Source organism: Danio rerio, chromosome 15 (genome assembly GCF_049306965.1).
Source record: "Danio rerio strain Tuebingen ecotype United States chromosome 15, GRCz12tu, whole genome shotgun sequence".
NCBI lineage: Eukaryota > Metazoa > Chordata > Actinopteri > Cypriniformes > Danionidae > Danio > Danio rerio.
Genome location: NC_133190.1, coordinates 33,619,644 through 33,644,120, shown reverse-complemented (window position 1 = coordinate 33,644,120; position 24,477 = coordinate 33,619,644). Strand labels below are relative to the sequence as shown.

Sequence of the window (24,477 nt, the reverse complement as noted above, 5' to 3'; positions counted from 1 at the left end):
TGAATGTTAGTAATATTACAATATATTCTTCTCATCATTGGTTATTTTATGACTTGGACTTAGAAATAGAGGTATTTTTGAAATAGAAATGTAGCTACCACTGGTAAATAGTTATCAATAACTTAAATAATATTTTACTTTAAATATCTTTAATATAACATTTTATGGTAAATTTGTGCTTAGTAATGGCGAAATTACAGTATATTTTCAAAAAGTGTGGGCTCAAATACATTAGCCTATATTTCGCACCCGTTTTTAATTGGACCAGCAGCCTCCTGATCGAATTAACTTTTCTGCAATGACCTCAAAAACGTACATCAATAGGCTTTTATTATTATTATATTATTATTGCTGTTGATGTTGTTGTTGTTGTTGTTGTTGTTATTGTTGTTGTTACTAAATATTGCAATATATGCCTCTTGATTATAAAATGATTTGGTTATGTTAATAAACGTTTATCTTGATCAACAAGGATACAGTTTTAACTACATTTTTTAATAATATATTCTACCCCATACTGTACCTCAGCCTAGTTCCTGTTTTATCGTAAATAGAGAAAGTGAAACCTCACACGTTTTTCTTTATAAACCGGACATCTGGGTGGTTCTTTTTACCACTGTGTTCAGAAGGAGTTTCTTTAGGCTTTGTCCATCGGTTTTGTCTGCTCACTTGAAGCTGCACAAAAAATAACTGGAAGAATGGCTTTTTACCAGCAACCGCCTTACTATAACCCGGTAAGTTCCCAATAGTTGTTTGTGTTCTGAAAAAAATCTGAATTTGCATTTGTGTCTTCTTAATACTTCCTATTTGCTGTGTTTTGGACTGTTTTAAGTGTACCTTTCTTTTACTCGCAATATTTTGCCTGCTTATAAAAATGCTGCAAATTCCATAATAAAGGGGGCATAGAGCAACTTTCTTTTTACGTTATTTTTTTTTTTTTAGGTTAAATTTCATTATGTAAAAGAAGATGCTTTGTGCAACTTGTCACTTTTATAAAAAAAAAAGTTTTATTTCTGATTATATCCTTTTATTTAGTTTGCCTTAAAGCAAAAAACACATATTATACTTTAATAAATATTATATTATCATGTTGCACAGTTGCGGGGCATATTATCACAGTGATTGTGTACGCTTTTACAAAAGAATTCATTAAGAAAACATACACCACAATTAGGCCAACAGACTACAGTGTGGTTAGATGTGAGAATGGAGCACATTTAAGTAAAAATGACAATCATTGATATTCAAATGATGATATTCACAGGAGTTTACATGAATTCTGATTTATAATATAATATTAAAAGGCCAACCTGAACAGGTACGTTTTTAGGAGGGATTTATAATTGAATAGCAATTCTAATCTCAAGGGGCAAAGTGTTGCACTGTCCCCTCTACATTTCAGTCTCAACTGAGGATCCGGGATTCAAACTCAGGAGCCAAGAGCACTTCTGCACCATAGTCAGTGCTCTAACCACTCTGCTATTGCACTGACAAAAAGTTGTAATTTTGAGATGCCACGTAAAGTGCATTGCAGTAGTCTAACTGTGAAGTAATAAAAGTTTGGACAGCCAGAATAAGGTGTTTGAAATGAACACAAAACACCTGCTGAAGGAAAGGAGTGTAATTTGAAACTTTCACATGCCCTAATTTCATTTTCATTTTCTTGCTTACCAAGTAATTCTATCCATTTATTGGCCAAAATGCAGACTAAAACAATATTCATAGCTGAAAATTGGACATAGGTTTGTGGTTAGAAAAGTAGTAATCATTTTCTATCGGATTACCAGTATGCCTACTTATGTTTTGTATTAATATTTACATCTAAACAGAGAATTCCATTCAGCGGCCCAATCCAGGGCGGCCTGCAGGATGGGAAAAGCATTATCATAAGTGGACGGGTTTTACCAGGTGCTAACAGGTGAGGAGTATTATAAAATGCTTTCAAAAACAAAAGTTTTTAGGTGGATATATATATATATATATATATATATATATATATATATATATATATATATATATATATATGGATATATATATATATATATATATATATATATATATATATATATATATATATATATATATATATATATATATATGATCTGGAAGGCCGGTGTCCTGCATATTTTAGTTCCAACCCCAAATAAACACACCTGTACCAGCCAATCAAGCTCTTTCTTGGTATACAAAAACTTCCAGGCAGTGTGTTGAAGGAGGTCGGAGCTAAACTATGCAGGACACTGGCCCTCCAGAACCGAGTTTGGGCACCCCTGACATATACATAGTAAATGTATGTACACACAATATTTGATGCGTTTAATCACAATTTATTTTGCCCATAATACTCTGTGTGTGTGTGTGTGTGTGTGTGTGTGTTTTGCTTTAACATTTGAAGTGTATTTAATGTCATTTATTGATTATTGCAATATTTTAGAACTATCGACCTATTGAGAAACTTGTTTTGTCACATTTCCTTATTACACTTTCACGTCCTCAGTTTGACTCAAAGCCTTTGATTGTTCTTTGTCCTGCAGGTTTCATGTGAACCTTCAGTGTGGTTCTCATTCAGAGGCTAACGTTGCTCTTCATTTTAACCCACGCTATGAGGACACTGACTATGTAGTAAACAACTCATATCTGAACAGGACCTGGGGCTCAGAGGAGCGCAAGTATGAATCTCCCTTTGCTCAAGGTCAAACATTCACCCTGCAGATCCTTGTCGCTCAGGACAGATACAAGGTACAAGTACATTCACTCCGTTTCTGAAGTGTTTTTAAACAGCATTAGCCCCATTGAGTTATAAATGGTTTAATATCTCAGGAGTTTGACCTCTTCTTACTTTTCTGGATCTGTCTAGATATCTACAAATGGCAGACATTTTATGGACTACAAACATCGTATACCATTCACTCAGGTCGACACAGTCGCAGTGGAGGGAATGGTGGAAGTGAACTCTGTTGCCTTCCAGAATCCTGCGGTAAGGGAAAAAAATGCACATGTGGTCATTACAAATCTTTTCTCACAAATGACTTCCTTTTTCTGAGCCATTTTGGCAATCATTTGCTAGTATGTTTTGAAATGATGTGTGAAATCAAAGGGCAACTCTGAGAGTAATTCATCACATGAATCACTATATTTATAAACCAGGCTACAAGGATCATGACGATATAAACTGAGATTAGATGTAGCTTTAAATGCCTTAGAGAATACAAAAACTTGTTTAAAGTTTAGATTTTTAAATAAATCTGTCTTAAAGGTCTCATGAAATTAAAATAAAATTTTTTAGATGTTAGTATCGGTATTGTCAGTTTTCAAGATGTCTTAAGTGACACAATTTGCATTTAGAAAGTAAAAAACTGATATAAACATGTAAAGCTTGTAGTTTGTCACTTCCTCCTAAATGGATCAACGGTTTCATTTATGTCAACCCAAACAACAGTTTCTCTTTAAAACATGCATCACCACCCTCAAGATGTAAGATTTGGGCTGTTTCTGAATTCCAAGAACACAGAAGTCGAACTTGCGTTCTCATGGAGAGGAGTCTTGCAAGTTTACCATGAAAGAACGAACTCTGTAAACCCCGAGAACAGAGAATGTGTCCTGTGAGAAACGAGATGCTACGTTCTTCCTGATGGTCATGTGACCTTCACAAATTTTTAAGAGAAAATTATTTTAACATTACAGCATTCATACAATAAAGTATTGCTGTTCCAATTTTCAATGCAAATAACATGCACAAAAACTTTACAAATATACTAATATACTAATATACTATATAATTAAAAAAGATTTTAATTTGAATTTCATCAAATAAATACCCTTTTGTAATGTTAAGTGACGTTGACAGCGGATCCAAACGCAGGTTTATTAAACACAATGGTCAAGCAAGCAACAGTCAACACAGACGTATACAGGCAATTCCAGAGTTGTGGTCATATAACAGACAGGCAGGCAGCAGACAGGGTGAAACAAACAAAACAAAGCAAGGTTTAAAAAATACGGAAGGCAAGGCAAGGAAAATGTTTTAAAATGTTCACAAACAGTATAACAAGACTCAGCACTGAAGTGTGTGTGTGTGTGTGTGTGTGTGTGTGTGTGTGTGTGTGTGTGTGTGTGTGTGTGTGTGTGTGTGTGTGTGTGTGTGTGTGTGTGTGTGTGTGTGTGTGTGTGTGTGTGTGTGTGTGTGTGTGTGTGTGTGTGTGTGTGTGTGTGTGTGTGTGTGTGTGTACTGTATAAATAGTCCTAGTAATCAGTTCATGAGTAGCTTCAGCTGTGACTGTCTGCAATCATGAGAATCTAGGCCAGGTGTATGAGTGGTTCATGACATGTAGTTCGTTTGCTGTGTGCTTATCTGCACAGGCTGAATCGCTGGTGATCGTGACACCCTTAATTTATTTAGCAAAACTCCTGAGATAAATAAGTTATATCTCTGAACTTTAATAAAAACTCTATGTAAAACACTGCATTTCCCACCTTCTTTATTCAGCTGCAATAACTTCCGGGACCATCTTAGTTTTGTACTCAAGTCTGCATAGATGTGTCCTCGATATCAAGAACACATTCGGGAACTTTCACGCATTCTCCATTTATGCGGTCTTGAGTTTTGAAACTGAACTTTGATGGTAGATGATGACTTTACATGAGAACACGAGGACGCAAGAACACCAAAAAAAGTATATTGAGAAACAGCCTTAGCTTTTCATTTGATGCGCTTGAGCTCAACCACTGTCACTGGCAGAGCAAACCAATGCTATTGGCTGTTTTTTTTTAAGGAGAGAGGCAACATGTCCCACCCTCTCTTCGTGTATCAGTTGAGATTACGTCAAACATCGAACAAAAATGCATATTTCAAAGCACTTTACTGGAAGCACATAATGAAAGTCACTGTAAATGACGTTATATGTCAACAGTCTAGACAATTTTAAAACTCTTTAATATGTAATTTGCATGTTTGCATTATTGTATTGTTAAAAATGAGGCTGGGTCATTATATGAAAAAAATGAGTAGCAATTATATAGAATTCTTTGGACTATGTTGACAAATTGTAGCCTTTAATGGTTTAGTAGAAATACATTTGGTAACACTTTACAATAACGGTACATGAATAATAACGTATTAATATGTAATCTAAATATTACTTTATTATGAATTAATGATAAGATACTTGATACTACATGTTGTTAATTAATGTATTAATTAACATTCAAGATTAAGCTAAATGCAACCATCATGAACTCATGAGCTGTTAATGTATTTTATTATTTATATTAAACTCATGACAAATATGTCATGACTTTACTTGGACGGCCACATCATCATTAACTCATCCTTAACTACTTATGAACTCCGGTGTTTAAACTGTTCATGTTGATGTCCACAACCAGCCTTTCCAGTGAGTCCTACCCTGTCACAGTAAAATCAGCTCACAGCTAAACTTAAGTTACAGTATAACTCTGCAGTACCTTTGCACTTACTCTATTCTTTTTCCAGGGTTTCATTCCTCCCCAAGCAGGCTATGCGGTGAGATGGAAATATCTTTAGTTAATTAATAAGGACATTATTATCTTCATGTCAGCTGTCATAAACCTCTCCTGTTCCTCTTTTACAGCCTCAGTATGCTGTACCTCCAGGATGTGGGGTAAGTGGTCAATAAGTCATGAAATACATCATGTGACAACCTTATGAGATCAAAGGTCATATCTTTATGTATTTTATGATTCATTTAGCGCTCTACAAAAGCTGTGGGTGTTGAAAGTGCTAATGAAGAATATTTCTAGAAAACAGTAAATGACACTTTATCGAATTTTGTAGATTGTTGACAGTAGATTAATCTTAATGATGCATCATATTTCCAGCTTCACTTATCTTTCATCACTGTCATGTGATTTTGTGGCGTTTTCCCTTTGTAAGGAAGTGATAATTGTGCACAATTGTGTTTCCCTACAGTTTCCTGCCTTCCCGTCTGCACCAAACTATGTAAGAGCAGCTCTCACAACAGGAAATGATATCAAAATCACATGAATGTAAAACGCTTTGCACAAATAGAAAAAGAAAAATTGGCAAGAATATATATATATATGTAATCCCGAAATGCCGTATTTATCACAGAAATAAAAACACAGGCATGTAAGTGCCATTTGAATTTCAAAACAATCAATGCCAATAACAAACAAAAATGATTTCCATGTTGGATTCTGAGTGGACTACACCCACACAGACACACACGCACAGCAACGCGTGCTGTATAGCAGACAGTGAGTGAGGGATCACTACAGATTCATCAACATGCATGATCGCGTTCATCAAATTTTGACACAGCAGCGTAAAGCAGACACTTTACAAAAGTTGCATGTAGGGGGGAAACACGTCAAACTTATGAAATGTGAGGGCTCATGGAAGCAGCTTGAAGGCAGAGAATAGGGCTGTATTTGACAGCTTGCAACTTTATCTGACACTTTTGCTGACATTTTACATTTACATGGACACCAATACTCTACTTTTATGATTAAGATAATACTGATTAAGAGTCTACCATGTAAACAGCGATTTTTGATTACCTTAAAGGATCACACAAGTCCCAAAATGCGGAGGTTTTTCTTTCTGTTTTCCATGTGGTATCAAATTCCATTAAAACATCCTGAAGGAAAATATGCTGAATGAGAGTGAACTGCTGAGTTGCAGTTAAAGTCTAAAGATTAAAAATTAAACATCTGAAATTGCATGAAACTCTGAAGGCATCACAGGATAGCCTAGTGATGCGACATTGTTTTGTACTGAAACTGTCCTTCTAAAAGCACGTTCTTGGTCTTATACAAATTTCTTTGCACGTTAAACAAACACTGGAGCAAGTTGAATTGGCGCTCTAGGCAAACAGCAATCACACCGCCCTCAACCTGAATGTGATCAGTTTGCGAATGAAAGTAAGGCCTGGGGGTTTGCTCACAATTCTGCTGCCCAAGGCGGCCACCTATGTCGCCTCTATGCATGAGCCGTCCCTAAACACACGTCGGCCACAACAGGAAATACAAAAAAAAAAAACAGCAATTGTGTTATTTGCGTAATTTTTTTTACGTGTTAAATATTTCAAATTTATATATATGTGTGTGTGTGTGTGTGTATGTATGTATATATATGTATATATATATATATATATATATATATATATATATATATATATATATATATATATATATATATATATATATATAATGTATTAAATATATTATGTATTATATATATCAGTCAGTAGAAGTCAGTACAAATTGTACAATTGTGAAATGTTATTGCATTATAAAATAGATGTTTATAAGTAGTTTGTAATTTAATTTAATTATTCCTGTAAAATAATTAAATAATGATAAATTTTAAGCTTTTCAGCATTACTCCAGTCTTCAGAGTCACTTGATTCTTCAGAAATCAGTCTAATGTTAACTATTAATTAATATATTATAATTATTATTATTATTGTTGTTGTTAATAATAAAGACGATAACAGTAATAAAAGCAATAATGACTGGATTAATCATTTTATTTGAAACTACATGCAATAAGTAATAAATAAATATTTAATAAATAAATATTTTATAATTTAAAATTTTCTTACATTTAATAAATGTCGTTAGGATGAACAGAATATAAAAAAAAACATGAAAAAAAACCTGAGCCCAAACTTTTGACTGATAATTATAATTATTAATATGTTTATTCTTATATGCATTTTTTATTGTAATAAGTTTGTATAACTTACAGTATATAACTTAAATATACCATTTAAGTCAAAATTATTAGCCCTTTTCTGAAATGTAAATATTTGTAAAAATATTTATTGAGCATTATTTAACAAAAACATTTTTTTTTTCAATAAATTTTTAAACATGATAGTTTTAATAACTAATTTCTTATGTCTTTGATCTGGGGACAGTACATAATATTATTAGCTTATTTTGCATGATAGTAATAGGCTCAAAGGGCAATTTAAGTACTTAAGTAGGTTATTATGTTAACTAGGCAAGTTATTGGATAACAGTAGTTTTGTTCTGTAAAGGGCCTAATAATATTGCCCTTAAAATTATTTTGAAAAAAAAAAAAAAAAAAAAAACCTGCTGTTATTTCAACTAAACAAAAAGAAAAAAACTTTCCACAGGAAAACTATTATGTTAAATTTGACTTCACTTGTACATTTTTACACTTCTTTTTAAATATATCTTTTTTGTCACCCACACTTAGACTATCCCACACAAAACGGTCATGAATGGGGGACTTCACCCAGGCAAAAACATTGTCATCAATGGAGTTGTCAACCCTAATGCTAAAAGGTTAGACATTTAATTGGAACAGTGTTGTTTGAATTTCAACTAACATTTCTTATTAAATCATTTTGTAAATCTGCTTTATTGAAATTAATTCCGCCATTTTGCTGCTTCCATCAGCATAATATTCAACCTGTGCTACAGAAGTGGGATTGCGTTTCACTACAATCCCCGTTTTGATGAGAATGTTGTTGTGAGAAACACCAATCAGATGGAGAAATGGGGTGCGGAGGAACGGTTTGGAGGGCTGCCATTTCACAAAGGACAACCTTTTCAGGTAGAACTTACCCTGAACATATGAAATTGTTGCTTTTAAAGAGATTGTTTACCTTTAAATGTTTATTAACCTTAAGTATACCCTCCAAACAGATTGAGAAAACACAAAACACTTTTTAAAGAATGTTGGAATCCCACAGCCATTGACTTTTATACAATTTTTGTTCAAATATTATGTATAGGAGAAAAAGGAAACTCATAAATGTTTGGAACAACTTGGGGCTAAATTCAGTGTCCTACCTAAAGTTCAGTTCCAGACCTGCTCAAACACATCTGTAGTTCATATTTAACTGGTTCAGTTGTACTTGATCAGGGTTGGAGCTAAAGTTTGCAGGAAAGTAGAAGAGGATTGGGTACCCTGTTTTAGCAAGTTTAACTTTAATTAGCATGTTGCTAACATGTTTTCAGTTTGTTTATATGCGTGCAGGACAGAATGTTGCTTGTATGTTGTAGCACTGTTAAATGTTTTGAAAGTACTTTAGCACACTTCTAGCATGAATGAGCATTTTAATAACAGCTAGCATAAGCATGAACTAGAACATTTATTAGTATTAATCAGCATGTTTATGGTATATACTAACATGTTTTAACATGTTGGTCATATCAATTAGCATGTTTATACTAAAATAACACACATTAGCATGTTTAACATGTTAAGCACGTTTTAGCTGTTTTTAAACATGCATTAGCACATCTCTATCATAAGCATTGCGGGCTACCGTGTTTAATTACTACCATGTTTAATGTTATAACATTAACATGTTTTTAAAACACTGCTATTTAACATTTAAAAGTTTTGACACCTTCATTGAAAGCAGTTATATTTTTTGTATAGGTATCATTGTGTGGTTTAAATTGTATAAATCTGAGTAGTTTAAAAAGATATATGAGCAGATAGCCAACATACAGTTGAAATCAAAATTATTAACCCCCTTTAAATTTTTTCACCTTCTTTTTAAAAAATTTCCCAAGTTATGTTTAACAGAGTAAGGACATTTTCACAGTATTTTTTCTTCTGGAGAAAGTCTTGTTTTATTTTAGCTAGAATAAAAGCAGTTTTTAATTTTTTAATAATTCTGACTTCGACTGAATATTATAATCATATTCCAGATCATAATTTACATATTTCTTCTAATTCATGTGCAATTTTTATACCCAAATATGTAAATCTGTCCACTATATTGAAACTTGCCACACAATTCTTAGGTTGCTGTCTGTCAGTTTTATTTAGATATAGAATAGAACTTTTGCCATTATTCATTTTTTCTGTTCTGACTTCAACTGTACATCTGGAAAACATATTTTGAAGACTGTCTTGTCTGAAAAATAAGACTAGAAAAATTAAAGATAGAAATTTTAAGCTTAAATAGTAGATGAATATGTACATTTTACTATGGATATGACTTATTGTTGCCATAAAACAATACAAACTGCATATACGCATGCGAAACAAACAAAAGCCATTCACATTACTCTAAAACAGGGGTTCTCAATCTCGGTCCAGGAGGTCCAGTGTCCTGCAGATTTTAGCTCCAACCCCAATCAGACACACCTGGGCTAGCTAATGAGCTTTTACTAAAGTAGGCTTTCTAGAAACATCCTTGCAGGTGTGTTCAGGCAAATTGGAGCTAAAATTTGCAGGACACCGGACCTCAAGGACTGAGTTTGAGAACTTTGTAGTTTTATTCATTTTGGCTTGAATGTTAACTATACTTGTTTGTTTTGTATTTGTGTTGCAGGTCACCATCTCCTGTAATCCCCAGCACTACAATATCTTTGTCAATGGCAAACAAGAACACACTTACAAACATCGCTACACAAAGCTGAACGACATCGACATTTTAGAGATTTGTGGAGATCTGCAGCTGACTTCAGTGCAGGCTTAGCAGAGACGTCTGTTTAAGATGGAAATCATGATTAAAAGAAAAACAAGAGAATGCATTACTAATTATTGTGCTCTGCAATGCAAAAGTATGACTGAATGTGAACATGAACAGTTTTTGCTATTTTGAATTAATATCAAATTATTTTAATGTGGTTTAGCTTTACATATAATATGTTCTGTAGTTGCTTGTTTTTATATAACTGTTGGTAGCTGAGAGAACTCAACGTAAGAAAACATCTTTGCCGGTTTGACAAAAAAAGGTATTTTCATCATGTTTTCTATTTGTGTTTGCATTGTGAGGATTTGCAACACGTGTGCCGATTAAGGTGTTTTCTTTATTTGCTGATGTTTTTTCTATTTGTGTATTTCTAAGTTGCAGCAGGTTGAGCTCTCCTGACCATTATATGCATGCTTAAAGCTATAAATCAGCAAATCATTTCATAATCATGGAAATGAATGTCCTATTGACCTTTTCTTTAATGCAGAAGTGCGCTCATTTTGTGATTGTTTTAGAACTTTTGTTTCTGGTGCCAATGAAATAGAATTGACTAATAAATGACAGAAAAATGTCTACTAGTTTTACAAACAAAAAATAGAAGAATGTAATAAGGAAATGCCAGTTTGCAACATCAAGCATCATCACAAGCTGTTTTTAATGTCTAAAAACCACTAAAAGTGAAGGAGACCGGAAGTCTTTAGGCAGATTCCAATGGCTGCGTCCACTCATATATGAAGAATAAGGTCAATATTGTTTGTCCAATCAAAATGTTTCCTAATCAGAATGGTTTAATGAACCAGGCTTTTCAAGAAGAGTATTGCTGCATTTTTGCTGTTTTTTAGTTCTAAAGCTTAATATTTCAACAGGGCTGAAATGTTTTTTTGTTATCTCTGATTTATTATATGAATAGTATTCCATGTGTCCAGGTATATTCACCAAGACTCTTTCTAAAGAAATATGCTACTTTCTTTTGGTTATAATAATGTGAAGGCAGTCAAATTGAAGGAACTCATTTTGTGTTGTCAAATGGCAGTCATAACAGTTATCTGTGAATCAAACTGACATAGTAACAGTTTTCTGTCTATTTAAGTTACATTACATTAAACATCAAAGTGGCAGTAGAGTCATATCACTTGCCATTTAATAGTGAACTTTAAACCGTCAACCTGGTTTTATGCTTAAAAACAATAAAGATTTTAGCATTAAAGTTTTGGTGTCACTAACATTGTTTGTATTTAAAATACACTACACTACCACAAAGAATAAAACTAACTTAAGGTTCAGTAAAATTGTACAATAAATTTTTTTACTAGCAGAGTACTACCATTCTAGGCAAGCATCAGAATAGATGTATTAACTGCATGCTTTTTATTATCATAATACTATGAAAGAAATTGAATGTTTAACTAAAATTAGGCAGACTGCTGTTGTCCTCACAGTGTTTGGGGGAAATCAACATAAAAAAATCTGAATAAATTTGAAAATGTTATTTATTCAGTTTCATACACTGAAAAAAACAGACTTTTGCTAAATTGTTGCAAACTATTTTTAAGGGCTAAATTTAAACAAACAAATAGTATTTATTAATGTTCAACTTACTTTGCTTAAATTCAGCCCTTATAAATTGTTTGTAACCATTTACCTTAAAAACAAATTGTAATTAAATTAAATTAAATCCAATAAATTATTTTTTTCTGTGTAAGGTGACTCTTTTTTTTTTTTTTTTGAGACTTTGCCATTTAATAAAATTTAGAAAAAAGGACACAGAGTAAAAGTATGATAGGAGAAGCATGACGGCCACCACAAAGAGAACACTGTTGCATTACAAAGGAATATTTGTATTAGTGGATAGATATTAATATCTGGAAATAACCTGATAATATAATGTGACAGCCTGCTAAAATGCAAACCAGGGCAAGAACATTAATCTAGCAACATTCTTATAGCCTACTTTGCTTAACGTAATCCTCTGTGCATTTACCCTGGTTTGCATTTTAGTCAGATAATATTTTCAGGTCATTTCCAGGTAGCATTCATAATGTTACAGAGAGATTTTTGGTGCATAATAAGTGTATGATATTACAAAAAAAAAAAAAAAAAAAGGAAAACTCTTTTGTGATCAGTTTTTAGTTTTGAGGTAAAAAGAAATTAATGTACCAAATGTCCTTATTACTGAAAGAATTAGGGGCTCTATTTTGACGGTCCATGCTCAAAGTGCAAAGCGCAGGGCGCAAAATAATTAAGGGCGTGCTGGAATCCGCTTTTGCTATTTTAAGGACGGAAAAATCGTCTTTGTGCCGTGGCGCATGGTCTAAAAGGGTTGAGCTTATTTTCTTGTTGAATTTTATACGTGTGTTTTGAGAATAAACCAATCAGAGTCCCATCTCCCATTCCCTTTAAGCGCAAATATTTGTTTCAAAACTATTTCTAAATTCAGTTTTAATTTCCAGCAAACGAATAAATGAACCATAATAACGTGTATGTCAAAAAAACATACAAAAAAACAAAGTTATATTCTAATACACATGCTGTGCCCCATATGGTCTAAAACCTGACAGGTGGACAAATCTAAGCCTGTTTTTAATAAAACAAACATAAATACGCATATAATAAATAATACTGCTAATAATAATGACATTATACAAAATCAAATTGTTATGAACAAACTGATAAAGCCCCCCGAGGTGAAGAAGGAATAAAACTATGGTATCTATATTTATGTAGGCTAGAAAATGACGTTTTGTAATATTTTAATCCTTTATATTTATATCCTTTATATATCCTTAATATATATATATATATATATATATATGTGTGTGTATTAAGCAATGTGTAAGCTAACGTGCTCTGCGCTATACTTAAGACCGTCTTTGTTCTGGTTTATTGAACAATCTATTATAGTTTCTATAAACTAACATGTGCCTATGGGCGCACATATGAGCGCAAATGCATTTGCTATTTAATTAGCGTGGTGCAAAACGTCAAAACGACTCTTGCGCCAAGCTGAAACGAGCAAACAACAATTGCGTCGCGCCTTGTGCCACATTGCGCCGGGTGTATGGTAGGGCCCCTAGATCTTATTAAGTTTGAATTAGTTGTGTTGTTGAAATGTATATGCCAAAAGAATGCTACATTAGTATTAATTAAACATACTGTACTCCTTTTCAACACTTAAAAAGAACAAAAACGAAAAGATTTTTGTTGATTGCTGAAAGTACTTGTTTAAAATAAGCTGAAACAATACAGGTCTTATTTGTTTTGTTCAATCCACTTAATCTTGATCCACCGCATGATCTGCAGATTAAGTGATTCAGTTTTGCTGAAAATCAGAAAAACAGCTCAGGACAAGTTTGTTCAGATAGGTTTTACGAAAAATCCGAAAAAGCAAAAAAAATTAATGACAGAAAATGACATCATAGAGTGCATTTGTACCGACTTGAGCCAAGAAAAATAAAGAACAAAGAATTTTGATTACAGCCCATTTGGTTCAAAGGTTATAAAGATAAACATAAGTGAAACTGGACAAGTGGTGGGACTAGAGAGTTTGAGTTAGAGAGTCCAAATTTGTTGTGGTTGAATTGAATTGAATTGAGTTTTATTTGACAGATTTTAGACAAACTGTACAAAAAGTATTCCATACACTTTGTTAAAAAAAACTGTCGAGGATGAAAACACAATAAAGCCCTGGGCTTATTTCCATAGTGGTCCTCTGTTAAATAAAAACAATGTATGGCTTCAAAAAGTGATGGATCAAATTATAATTGATCCATCACTTCTTCGTTGTTTTCTTTTACTTCCATTTTTCTTCGTACACGGAACTGCCCACGGATGAGATAGAAACGACTCGTAAACAATATTCGTTCCCATGCCGAAATGTCTCTCCGCCATATCTCTGTCCTGAATTAAAAAAGTAAAATGCCCCAAACTGGGCTTCTTAGCTGGATAAAGCAAACTGGGCTCCTTTGCTGAATAAAGCAAACTATAAAACGCGGTGAAAATTAGCACTGTTTAGAAGATCAGACTGTCCTCTATCAGTGTGCCAAAGTTTGCGCAAATGCCGCAAACAGTTCATAGGGATGCCATAGATTCCCAGTGCAGAAGAAGAAGAGGAAGCCAGAAGAACAATAATAAGAACTGGAATAAATACAATAGGCCCCTATAGGTAGAAGAAGAGTAAAGAAAAGAAATAGAAGAAAAGGAAGTAATAGAAAAAGGGAAGAAAAAGTTTTGGAAAAAAAATATTTGTAAAAAAAAAAAAATACTAGAACCTAAAGTTGTTGACACACTTTGATGTTGGCTTGAGAAAGCCAACCTGACTGCATGCGCTGGGATTCAAAGGCAGTTGGCAGGAAGCACAGAAGTTGATAGGTGGTTGCTAGGTGGATGCCTAGTTGATGGTTGTTGCAAAGGCTTTACTGGTGCGGTTGCTAGGGTGGTCTGAGCTTTTTGTCAAATTAAGTTAAAATAGCATGACAGTATGTTGGTTTTCTCATGCCAACATTATGATTATGTAGCAGTATTATAAGTAGCACTAATAACAAATCGAACAGCAAGTCACTATTGGGACATTAAACGCTTTAAATATATATATTTAGTAAAAGCATATGATATTTAGTAAATCCATTTGGGGTAAGCAGTTTAGTTTTTCATTCAGCCCACAGCCACATGTATTGTTTTTTTCTCTTTTATTGAGATCATGCAGTTCATTCAGACTTTTCCCATTACGGAGCGCAAATGCAGCGCTTGCATTTCTCACCCATTTAGCCTAGACCAAAATTCACCAGCTATTAGATGTATATATATATGTGGTCATTGAAAAGGCGTCTAAATCAGGTCTAGTCTAATCTTGGTCTACGGTTAGACGTCTATTAGATTTTCATTGACAGCCCAAATTAAGTCGTGATTTAACCTAGAACAAATTTCACCAGCTATCAGATGGATATACTGTATGTTGTCGTCTATTAGCCGTCTAAATGAAGATTAGTCTAAACTTGGGCTATGCTTAGACGTCTATATTTCCACTGACAGCCCAAATTTAGCCGTGATTTAGCCTAGACATCTAGGCTATATTTAGACGTCTAGTTAGACGTTTTTTAAACCAAAAAATGCTTGCTGGGTATGTCGTTCATAAAAATGAGTTTTCACATCTTACCATTAACTGGAATGTTTAAAATCGCTTGAATGTTTTTTAACCTAAAGTTCATTTGTTTTCATTTCAGCTTAGTCCCTTTATTAATCCGGGGTCACCACAGCAGAATGACTGCCAATTTATCCAGGATATGTTTTATGCAGCGCATGCCCTTGCAGCTGCAACCCATCTCTGGGAAACACAGGGATACACACTTATTCACACTCATACACTACAGACAATTTAGCTTACCTAATTCACCTGTACCACATTCACCAACCCACGCCAACACGGGGAGAACATGTAAACTCCACACAGAAACACCAACTGACCCAGCTGAAGCTTGAACCAGCGACCTTCTTGCTGTGAGGCAACAGCCCTACCTATGCGTCACCGCATCGCCCAAACATAAAACTAAATATTTAAAAAATTACATATTCCTTGAATGGTAGTAGAAAATTTTGTTGGTTTTAGAACCTTGACTTTTCCAAAACCGTGGTGTACCTTGAAAATGGTTATTGTCCCACGCCTAATGTGTACTATTACAGCACACTCTTTTACATGCATCCATCAAGGACCTGTACATTTCACAAACTTCCTTTTTAGTGAGTGGTTTCTTTAGATATCATAAAAAACAAAATAGCGCTAAAATAGTCTTTGGGGAAACCAAAAAAGGTTCTTCTATGGCATTACTGGAAATGAAAGAATGAATCAATGAAAAACAAATTAAATTAAATTAATGAAATAAATTCTCGCATTTGTCATTTGCAGCTTAAAACAAACATTTGAAATCTTCAAGCTATAAAAGGTTACCTTAATTACATTCCTAGTGTTTATTTTGATACTGTTCTATTTAATAAAATTAATTTGAGTGCAGTTGGTTGTTTAAATATGGTTATATATATCATTGGTTGGTTACATATATTAATATGTTGATATATATTAAAAAAAAATATTGACTGATAAACTGACCAAGGAGAAGCACAAGGACCACAAACAGAACATTGTTAAATAAGGGATACAGAGCAATATTTGTGTTACTGAATAGATAGTTCTCTTTGGACATATAATTATTGGCAGACAAAATTCATAGGTAATTTCCAGGTAGGTCTATCTATTTTGAAATGCATGAAGAGCTTACGTATAACTTCTGGGCAGGCTTTATATCACGCTATATTAAGCTCCTCAACATGATGCTTCAACAGCCGTAAGGTCTTGAACATCCAACTGAAGATTTGCTAAAGACTCTGAAAAGCAAGAGTTGTCAGAATGGCAGACTGTCAGCAACATCCTTTTCTCAGCCCAGTAAGTAAAGTTTTATATTAATATTTGGTGTTAAATGAGAATAATATTTTGGTGTAGATATTGATGATGACAATTGAAGAGTTCAATGCAAAAACCTCTAAATGACATCTGAAATTTTCTTCTAAAATGAGCATTTTTCTCAGCCTCCTGAACTTTTTGTTCAGTTATATCACTTTAAAGACAATCCAAAGAACCTATTCATTGCCATAAAAGTTGATTCACTGAACAAACACACAGGAGCTTGAAAAATGCTCATTTTAAAAAAGAATTTCAGATGGCATTTAAAAGTTTTTGCATCTAAATTCATTTGAATACAGAATTTAATATGAATACAGTATATTTCATAAGATCGAGTATAATTAAGATTATATATTGTAGGAATATATATTTTGTTTAAAGAATAAAATATATTTACCACCTAAAGTTGGTGCCAGCTACACTGTAAAACCCAAAGAGTAAAGGTAACTCAAACGATTTGAGGAAAACGATTGCAACAAACCATTTGTGTTAAAAAAAAAAAAAACTAATCTTAATGAGTACTGTGAACTTAATTCATTTGGGCAAATGAAGGAATTTGAGCACAAACCAAACCAACTGAGTACTATAAAACCTAATAATTTAAGGCAACTCAACCCGTTTGAGGAAACCGATTGCTACACTGTAAAAAATGCAGGGTTCCACACAATTCATTCATATTGTCCCAACACAAATCGATTAAGTTAACAACACTTTTTACTAATTTATGTGGATTGAACTTAAAAAAATAAGCTGTCGCAATGAAATCTTAAGAATTGTACTGTTTCACCTCATTTTATTAAAAGTTTAAAAAAAAGATTTTGAATGTACAAACCATTTGAGTAAAAAAACTAAGATATATGAATACTGTGAACTTCATTTAAGTTGAAGTAATGAGGTATTTAATTAACTCATTACCTTCAACAGAGTTCAAAACTCTTTTCAAATGAGTAGAATTAACTTTCATTCAATTTTGAGATAACCACAATCATTTCATTTGATAAAGTTGACTGTTGGGTTTTACAGTCTATGTACCGAAGCTAGATTAAGGGAAATTAGAGATCTTTTTTTTTTTTTTGTCCACCAAATATTAAAGTGAAGTTTGCCACATTTATTACTCTTTTAGAAATACATGTTTAAACTGTAAAAAAAAAAAGGAAAATTTAAAAAAAGGACTCAACCTTTAGTTTTAACCATCAGATACCCTGAAGTCTGTAGTTTTACCAACATAGAATAATCACCAGGTTAAAACCCATTATTAGTTTTAAAGATTTAGAAATGGTTGTACATCTTTATTACTCCATGACTGGATTACATCAATTATACATGTTTAGATCCGTCAGCAACAATCTTGCTTGCAGTTAGGTCAAAATATTGTATAGTCAATACAATCTCACAGCAATTCATAACTTTTGATTTAATGGCTAAATCGTATTCATTTATGTAATCTCTTTTTTACAGTTTAATATAATGTGCTCATCCCTCCAATGAGGGGTATGGTTAGGTGTGGCGTTTTTTAGCCATGCCTTCTTTAAAAAAAAGTGCTTAATGTGCTTGTGTTTATATGTACTGTACAAATAAGTAATTGTTTGAATTTGACAAGAAATGACTGTTTCATTTATGCAACTTCAAAAACGCTTTTTTTAAAATCTATACACACATACTGAACATACTATGCATGCATTTGTGTGTGTGCAGACATTTAGAGTTGTCCTATCTAATCAGAAATGAATTAATTTTCTTATTCTATGTTTATCTTCAACAAAGAGCATCCCATTCATTGGTCCACTACTAGGAGGCCTGCAGGAAGGGAAGACTCTTATCATAATTGGACGGGTTTTGCCTAATGCTGACATGTGAGAAACATTTCTCTTAAAAGACAACCTAATTTTATTTTAGTTGTTTGACTTATTGTCGAAGAAATATGACCCTGTTCTGTGTTCTGCAGATTTGGTGTGAATCTCCAGCATGCAGCTAAGTGCGGGACTGATATCGCTCTGCACTTTAAACCATGTTTTGATGTTGGACCTGCACATATTGTGTTCAACACCTTTGAGAAAGGTAACTGGGGGCCAGAAGAAAAGTCTACCTGTCCTTTTGTGAAAGGCCAACCGTTCACCCTTGAGATCCATGTTACCAAGGAGGCATACAAGGTATTCTGACTTTACAAGAAGTAGTTAGGAATAAGAGGAATCATTTCTGTGGTATTTTTCAAATTTAGCAATTTGTCTGACAGAGTTTGACTTCTGATTGAATAATTCTACATGTAATGTTCCACTCAGTGAAAGACTTAGAAAATTGTAAAGATTATGACAATTCACTCAGTATCAGCTGTCCATGTCAGTTATTGAGCAAACTTGGTGATATCATGCCAATCAGTAACTTTTTGATTTAGTGACTAATTCATTTGAATCTGTATGATCTCATTCATTCATTTTAAAACAATTTGCTCATCCCCCAATGATGCTTGAGTTTAGGGGTGTGGTTTGGTGCACGCCTCTTTTTTTAAATCATACATTTTCAGTTTGAATTTGTACGAATAAGCTAAACTGTCAAAATATAAAGTAGTTACATTTCCTAGTGAGATCAGGGTGGTAAGAACTTTAAATCTGCTGTGAACAGGAAATCAATTGTTAAAAGATCTGAGCTTATTTTTAAGGAAAAAGAATGAATAAAATAAAATAAGTTTACCAGCAAAACAGTTAACTTCATTATCATGACCAAAACAATTACAGTTGAAGTCAGAATTATTACTCCCCTTAGAATTTTTTCTTATTTTTTAAATATTTCCCAAATGACATTTAACAGAGCAAGGACATTTTTACAGTATGTTTGATAATATTTTTTCTTCTGGAGAAAGTCTTATTTGTTTTATTACAGCTAGAATTAAAGCAGTTTTAAATTTTTTTTTTATCATTTTAAGGTCAAAATTATTAGCCCCTTTAAGCTATATTTTTGTTAGATAGTCTACAAACCGGGCGAAGCAGTGGCGCAGTAGGTAGTGCTGTCGCCTCACAGCAAGAAGGTCGCTGGGTCAATGGTTCGAACCTCGCCTCGGTTGGCGTTTCTGTGTGGAGTTTGCATGTTCTCCCTGTGTTTGTGTGGGTTTCCTCCAGGTGCTCTGGTTTCCCCCACAGTACAGGTGAAATGGGTAGGCTAAAGTGTGTGTGTGTGTGTGTGTGTGTGTGTGTGTGTGTGTGTGTGTGTGTGTGTGTGTGTGTGTGTGTGTGTCCCAGAGATGAGTTGCGGCTGGAAGAGCATCCGCTGCGTAAAAAAAACAAAAAAAAAACGTGCTGGATAAGTTGACGGGTAATTTCGCTGAATGAATGAATGAGTCTACAAACCACTGTTATACAATAACTTGCCTAAATACCCTAACCTACCTAATTAACCTAATTAAGCCTTTAAATGTCACTTAAAGCTGTATAGAAGTGTCTTGAAAAATATCTAGTAAAATATTATTTACTGTCATCATGACAAAGATAAAATAAATCAATGATTAGAAATGAGTTATTAAAACTATTATGTTTAGAAATGTGTTGAAAAAATCTTCTCTCAAACAGAAATTAAAGGAAAAAATAAACAGGGGGTCTAATAATTCAGGGGGCTAATAATTCTAACTTCAACTGTATATCTTTGATCAAAGATCAATTAGATTAGCAAATTGGAAATCATACTAAATTGTACAAATGAGATCGTACGAATTCATACGAATTAGCCTCTAAATCAAAAAGTTATGAATTGCCGTGAAATAGTGTTGGATATCCATACAAATGATAAAGAACAATGATTGATATTTTTTGTTTTACTTATTACTGTATGTAATGTCTCTTTGTAGGTAAGTGTGAATGGGCAACACTTAGCGGACTATAAACACCGTATTCCATTCACTCTGGTGGACACCATCTTAGTGCCCCTAATGGTGGAGCTGGATTTCATTGCCTACCAGAAGCCTGTGGTAGGTACAGCATAGCATACCACAATTTAATGCAATTGACTGGCCATTCATATTTTGGAACTTCATATATTTCGTATTTGTGATTAATTTGCAAAAATCCTTTTACTGCATTCAGACCGTCCCATATAAAACCCTGATCAGTGATGGACTGCAGTCTGGCAAAGACATTGTTATTCATGGAGTTCCTAAAGCTGACTCAGACAGGTGAAATGAAATCTAGAATGTGGATGTGAAAAGTTATTTAAACATGCATAGTTCAAAAACATTTTTTTTTAAAAGTCATAATAACTTCTGACAAGATATCCACTTTAATGTTTGTATCTTCATTAGGATGACGTTTAATCTGCGCCACAGATATGGGATTGCATTTCACTACCAATGCCGTTTTGATCAGAATGCTGTTGTCCGCAACACCTGGGAGAATGGGAAATGGGGGGCAGAAGAAAAACATGGACCTGTGCCTTTTATCCGAGGCCAGTTTTTTCAGGTAGATCCCACATCCTTAGAGCACCTATAACTTTTCTATTCCAACAGAGTTCAAATTAAACAGATTTTTGGTACAAATCTTTGCCTGCCTGATACTATGAAAGGCTTAGTTAAAATTAACATTCATTTATTGAACACCATTTAGCATTTTGGGAGATGATTTTAAATGAAATTTTTGTGTGAAATGATTACAAACAGCACATCTTATTGTCATGTTTTTGTATGTGATTCAGGTCAAAATCTCCTGTCACAGTGATCATTATGATGTGTTTGTGAATGGCAAGCAAACACACATTTACAAGCACCGCTTCACTGAACTGGAGGACATCGACGTCTTTGAAATCCGTGGAAATGTGGAGGTGATTTTTGTGCATGTGAAATAAGGATCCAGGATTGCAGGAAGTGCATGTTTAAAACTTCCACTAAGAAGTTTATATCATATGATAATATTATATAGATTCTCCTTGTGGATCTAGAAAAATCAACATGTCAAACTGTTGATAATACAATATGTATTTGTATCTAATATAAACAATAAAAATGATTTCATTTGATGTGTCCTCTTTTACACTCCTCTGAATAAATCGTTCTACATTTAAATCAAGGTGGAAGCAGACAAAATTTTGTGTGGAATAATGTCATTTTTAATTTCCATGTTATCCTCAGGGTCTCATGTTTTGATTGAATTCAAACTGTTCTGAAGTGATAATATGTAGTAAATTATGTTGAGGCTGAACGTCATAGTGTAATGATTATATTCACTTCTATGCAATTTATACTGCAGAATACTGGTGTGAGTTTAAAATAAGTTTCTTCTTTTGGGAAGAAAAATACATTCTAGCAAGAATAAGGCAGTCACCAGGATGAGCTTGTTTTATCAGTTTGTATGTTGTTATTATGTTAGCACTGACCAATCAGAATCAAGTATGGAGTTCGGCACAATAAAAATAAATAAAACTTCAGCCCATTTAAAAATTCATTCATTTTATTTTTGGCTTAGTCCCTTTATTATTCAGGGGTTGCCACAGCGGAATGAACAGCCAACTTATCCAGCATATGTTTTACATAGTGGATGTCCTTCCAAACTGCAACCCAATACTGGGAAACACCTATACACACTTGCACACACTCACATACACTACTGCCAATTTAGCACATCCAATTAATCCGGGGTCCCCACAGTGGAATGAACCACCAACTTCTCCAGCACGTTTTTACACAGCAGATGCCCTTTCAGCCGCAACCCATCTCTAAGAAATATCCACACACACTCATTCACACCCATACACTACGGACAATTTTAGCCTATACTCAATTCACCTGTAACACACGTCTTTGGACTGTGAGGAAAACCGGAGCACCCGGAGGAAACCCACGTTAACGCAGGGAGAACATGCAAACTCCACACAGAAATGCCAACTGACCCTGCCGAGACTTAAACCAGCGACCTTCTTGCAATAAGGCGACAGCACTACCTACTGCTCCAGTGCGTCGCCCGCAGAAAATATATTTTAAACACAAAACATTGGGCCCATTTGTATGCGTCCAGCTTGCTAAATAAAGCAGAAGAAAATGTGGTTTAATTTGGAATTTTCTTGTCAAAATTGGACATCAAGAAAGGTTAAAAATCAATTACAGAAACTTTAGTAGGTCTATAAATATCATTTCCTCCAATATTGTTGAGTGGGAAGAGAAATGTTGCCTGGGATCAAGTCAGTCAAAAACACTAAAACGAGTTTGACTTTACACCGTGACACTCCACATCTTTCATGGGGTCTATAAACAACGATAAGCAAAGTTCCTATTAAAATGATCAGCTAATAATAAATTTGGATTGAGGAACATTTATGGTTGTTAAAACAATCGCAGAAAACCATGATGGATGAAAAAAATATTTTATGAATGAATCAGAGGGGCAGTAGGGTAACCTACTGTTAACATTTCATAAAACCATGATATTATAGGGTCATAACGCCCTCTGGTGATTATGAGTGGACTAACTCATAATATCTGTTGTAGTCTTTTTATTATGACGTTAGGGTGGCAGTAGAGCTCTACTTACAGTTTTTCTCAGTCACCTCGGTACATTTCTCATATCAAAATTGAAATTCTCAAAACTCCCAGTTTATATAATATACATTTATTCCTTTCAAAAAATATGGATGCCTCTAATGATCCTCTGACTCTATGAACACATCTGATGTATTTTCATAATATGTGTGACCTTAACCACGTCATAACTTTGTGTATTATGTTTTTTGTATTTTGTTTGTATGTTTATTTATTTCTTTATTATTATTTATTTTTATTTAATTATTGATTTTTTTTCTCTTTGCCTTTTGCTGCTATACTTGTCTACTGATACATTTGTCTTTGCCCTTTTTTGTTGACGTTTGTATGTTCATTAAAACCAATAAAAAAAAAAATATATATATATATATATATATATATATATATATATATATGTGTGTGTGTGTGTGTGTGTGTGTGTGTGTGTGTATGTATATATATATATATATATATATATATATATATATATATATATATATATATATATATATATATATATATATATATATATATATAAATATATATATATATACAGTGCATTTGTTGACAAATGCTAAAAAATTCCATCACATGATTGCTTGTACATCAAACACATTCAGCTCAGTAGCGTTAAATCCAGCTACTCTTTGTTAAATCTACAAACGTTGTCATTTTTGTTCCTGAATGATCTCATTTGAAACACAGTAATCGTCAGTAAAATAGAAGAAATACTTATTTTTAACAAATGTGATTTTATTTAAAACTTTAGTAGAAAATTCAGAATTGTCATCAGTTTTGAGGCTTGTCGCCCCAGACTAATGTCAGTTTTTGTCCGTGTTCAGCTCAGCACCACCTTCAAGATGGGCAGTTTCCAGTGGCACCACGTGGAGGAACGGACATCGCCACCTATATATACAGGGTTTGGATTATCACTCACCATGAACTACAACTACAAACAAAATCACTAGTCAATAAATGATGTCCTCCAACTATAAATCATATACCACATTAGCAAAGCATTAGACTAAAAAAGGTTGTATATGAGGACAATATTAAAGCAAATACTA

The 24,477-nt window shown here is 33.5% G+C and overlaps 3 protein-coding genes across 5 annotated transcripts in view; 2 read left to right on the top strand and 1 right to left on the bottom strand.

The window, feature by feature from the left end:
• or40a1 (odorant receptor, family 40, subfamily A, member 1) overlaps positions 1-24,477 on the bottom strand; it is a 617,996-nt gene that overhangs the window by 302,827 nt on the left and 290,692 nt on the right. The window lies entirely within an intron of this gene.
• Positions 613-11,676, top strand: lgals9l1 (lectin, galactoside-binding, soluble, 9 (galectin 9)-like 1). 2 transcript variants are annotated; one of them, NM_200072.1, is given in 10 exon segments: positions 635-734; positions 1,830-1,918; positions 2,535-2,739; positions 2,858-2,977; positions 5,492-5,521; positions 5,610-5,639; positions 5,948-5,977; positions 8,228-8,316; positions 8,431-8,587; positions 10,326-11,676. In NM_200072.1, coding segments are annotated over 10 exon segments (933 nt in total). In that variant the 5' UTR covers positions 635-698; the 3' UTR covers positions 10,473-11,676.
• lgals9l4 (lectin, galactoside-binding, soluble, 9 (galectin 9)-like 4) lies at positions 16,819-21,915 on the top strand. Its single transcript, NM_001039811.1, has 7 exons — positions 16,819-16,902; positions 18,685-18,773; positions 18,866-19,070; positions 20,756-20,875; positions 20,991-21,079; positions 21,206-21,362; positions 21,595-21,915. Exons 1-7 carry the CDS (start codon positions 16,867-16,869, stop codon positions 21,742-21,744), a joined length of 846 nt encoding a protein of 281 aa, NP_001034900.1. The 5' UTR covers positions 16,819-16,866; the 3' UTR covers positions 21,745-21,915.